Source organism: Mus caroli, chromosome 2, assembly GCF_900094665.2.
Source record: "Mus caroli chromosome 2, CAROLI_EIJ_v1.1, whole genome shotgun sequence".
NCBI classification, from domain to species: Eukaryota; Metazoa; Chordata; class Mammalia; order Rodentia; family Muridae; genus Mus; species Mus caroli.
In genome coordinates, this window is record NC_034571.1 from 167925194 (window position 1) to 167926818 (window position 1625).

Below are 1625 nucleotides of genomic sequence, written 5' to 3' on the forward strand. Positions count from 1 at the left end.
AAGAATGTTTTCTCCATCTAAGTGGAATCCAGCCTGTTGGTTGTAGGGTAATTGACCATAAAAGGCCCTGTTGTGATTTTTGTTATCTGTACATGCAAACCTAAAAGTCTTACATAATTATGGTGGGAAAGCCCAGGGTTGGTTTAGAAAATTTCCCGTGATCCCATCTATTTTCCATTTGACAGAGGTTGGGGAATTATGGGAGAGAAATGTTCTGTTTCCAGGTATGCTTTTTTTCAACAGGCCCCTCCTAACGGGAACTATGACCACCTTTGGTCTGGGAACCTGCGTTTCCCACTGAATCAGCATCTAACACATCAGGGGTGTTAGTATGCTGATGATCTTTGAAATTTTTTAAAAAAATACACANGTGAGCACAGGTGTTCTGGGAGGCCTGGGGAGGGTGTTGGCCTGGAACTGGAATCACAGATCCTAGTGAACTACCCACATAGTGCTGGAAGTTCAACTGGGGTCCTCTGGAGGACCAGTAGCTCTTGACTCTTGAGCCATCTCTCCAGCCCAGCACTGATGATTAGTGGTCAGGTATGACAGAGAAGACAGAGGAACTCAGGGATACCCTGCCCCTCCCCCTCTAGAGTTTTATCTCTGTGGGATAAGGTGCCTTGTGTACAGTCTGTACTTTTTTAGACTGCCTTGCAATTACTGGATGGATGAGTGAATGGATAGATAGGGGGAGCTTTAGAGTATAAGGCAAAATCAGTTGGTGCTATTCCCAGGGAGTNTATATACGCGAGAATGGGTGGGGTTTAGAATCCGTTCACAGCACTCACTAAGCGATCTCATACTTAATAACTGCCTTGAAGGGGAAAACGTGAGCATTCTCAACACCCTTGCTGTTCACAGCACTCACTAAGCGATCTCATACTTAATAACTGCCTTGAAGGGGAAAACGTGAGCATTCTCAACACCCTTGCTGGGCAGCTCACAACTGCTCGGCAGTGCTTACAACTTCAACCCTAGCTCTTGGGGATCTGATGCTCTCCTCTGGTTTCTGACGGCAGCCACACTCACACACGCACATTTCCCTGCCCCACACAGATAGTCGAACTGTAAACATACAATACCCCGCACCCCCTATTTCTAATTTCACAGTACAGAATGCCGAGCCTGCGCAACCACAGACATCTTCGAGGTTTCAGTGTGGTCGTGCAGAGACTGAAACTCGATGCTGTCAGGGCCGGTTGCAGTCAGTACTTACTGTCAGTGTGCTGTTGTTTCCAGTTCCGGTGGCGCTCCAGCCTTTCCGAAGATAAGGGGAATAAAGAAGCCACCTCCCCAGCTGTCATCATCTGGCAGCAGATTGAGCAAGAATATTCTGAGTTCTGCAGAGAAGGTGATGTAACTCACTCCGAGAGAAACTCTCTTGCTTAGATCCGTCTCAGTGCTTTCTTGCTGTGTGCTTCAGGTGCACGAGTCTGTGGGTGCGTAGGTTGCGTCTGTGTTCTGTTATATATAGCACTTAAATAATGATTTGTTANTTTTATTTTTAAAGCCGCTAGATAGGGAACCCCTATAAATAGTCCCATTGAAGTCCATCTTGGGGAACCAGTGGGTTTATTGGGGTCACTTACAGGAACATGGGTGACTCAAAAGCAGCCACTACA

The 1625-nt window shown here is 46.7% G+C and overlaps 1 protein-coding gene across 1 annotated transcript in view; it reads left to right on the forward strand.

Moving 5' to 3' along the window:
• The first annotated feature begins 1119 nt into the window (after positions 1–1119).
• Fam217b (family with sequence similarity 217 member B) overlaps positions 1120–1625 on the forward strand; it is a 5886-nt gene continuing 5380 nt past the window's right edge. The window contains exon 1 of the mRNA XM_029468626.1: positions 1120–1391. Coding sequence (XP_029324486.1) covers positions 1120–1391 — 272 coding nt within the window. The remainder of the gene's footprint in view (positions 1392–1625) is intronic.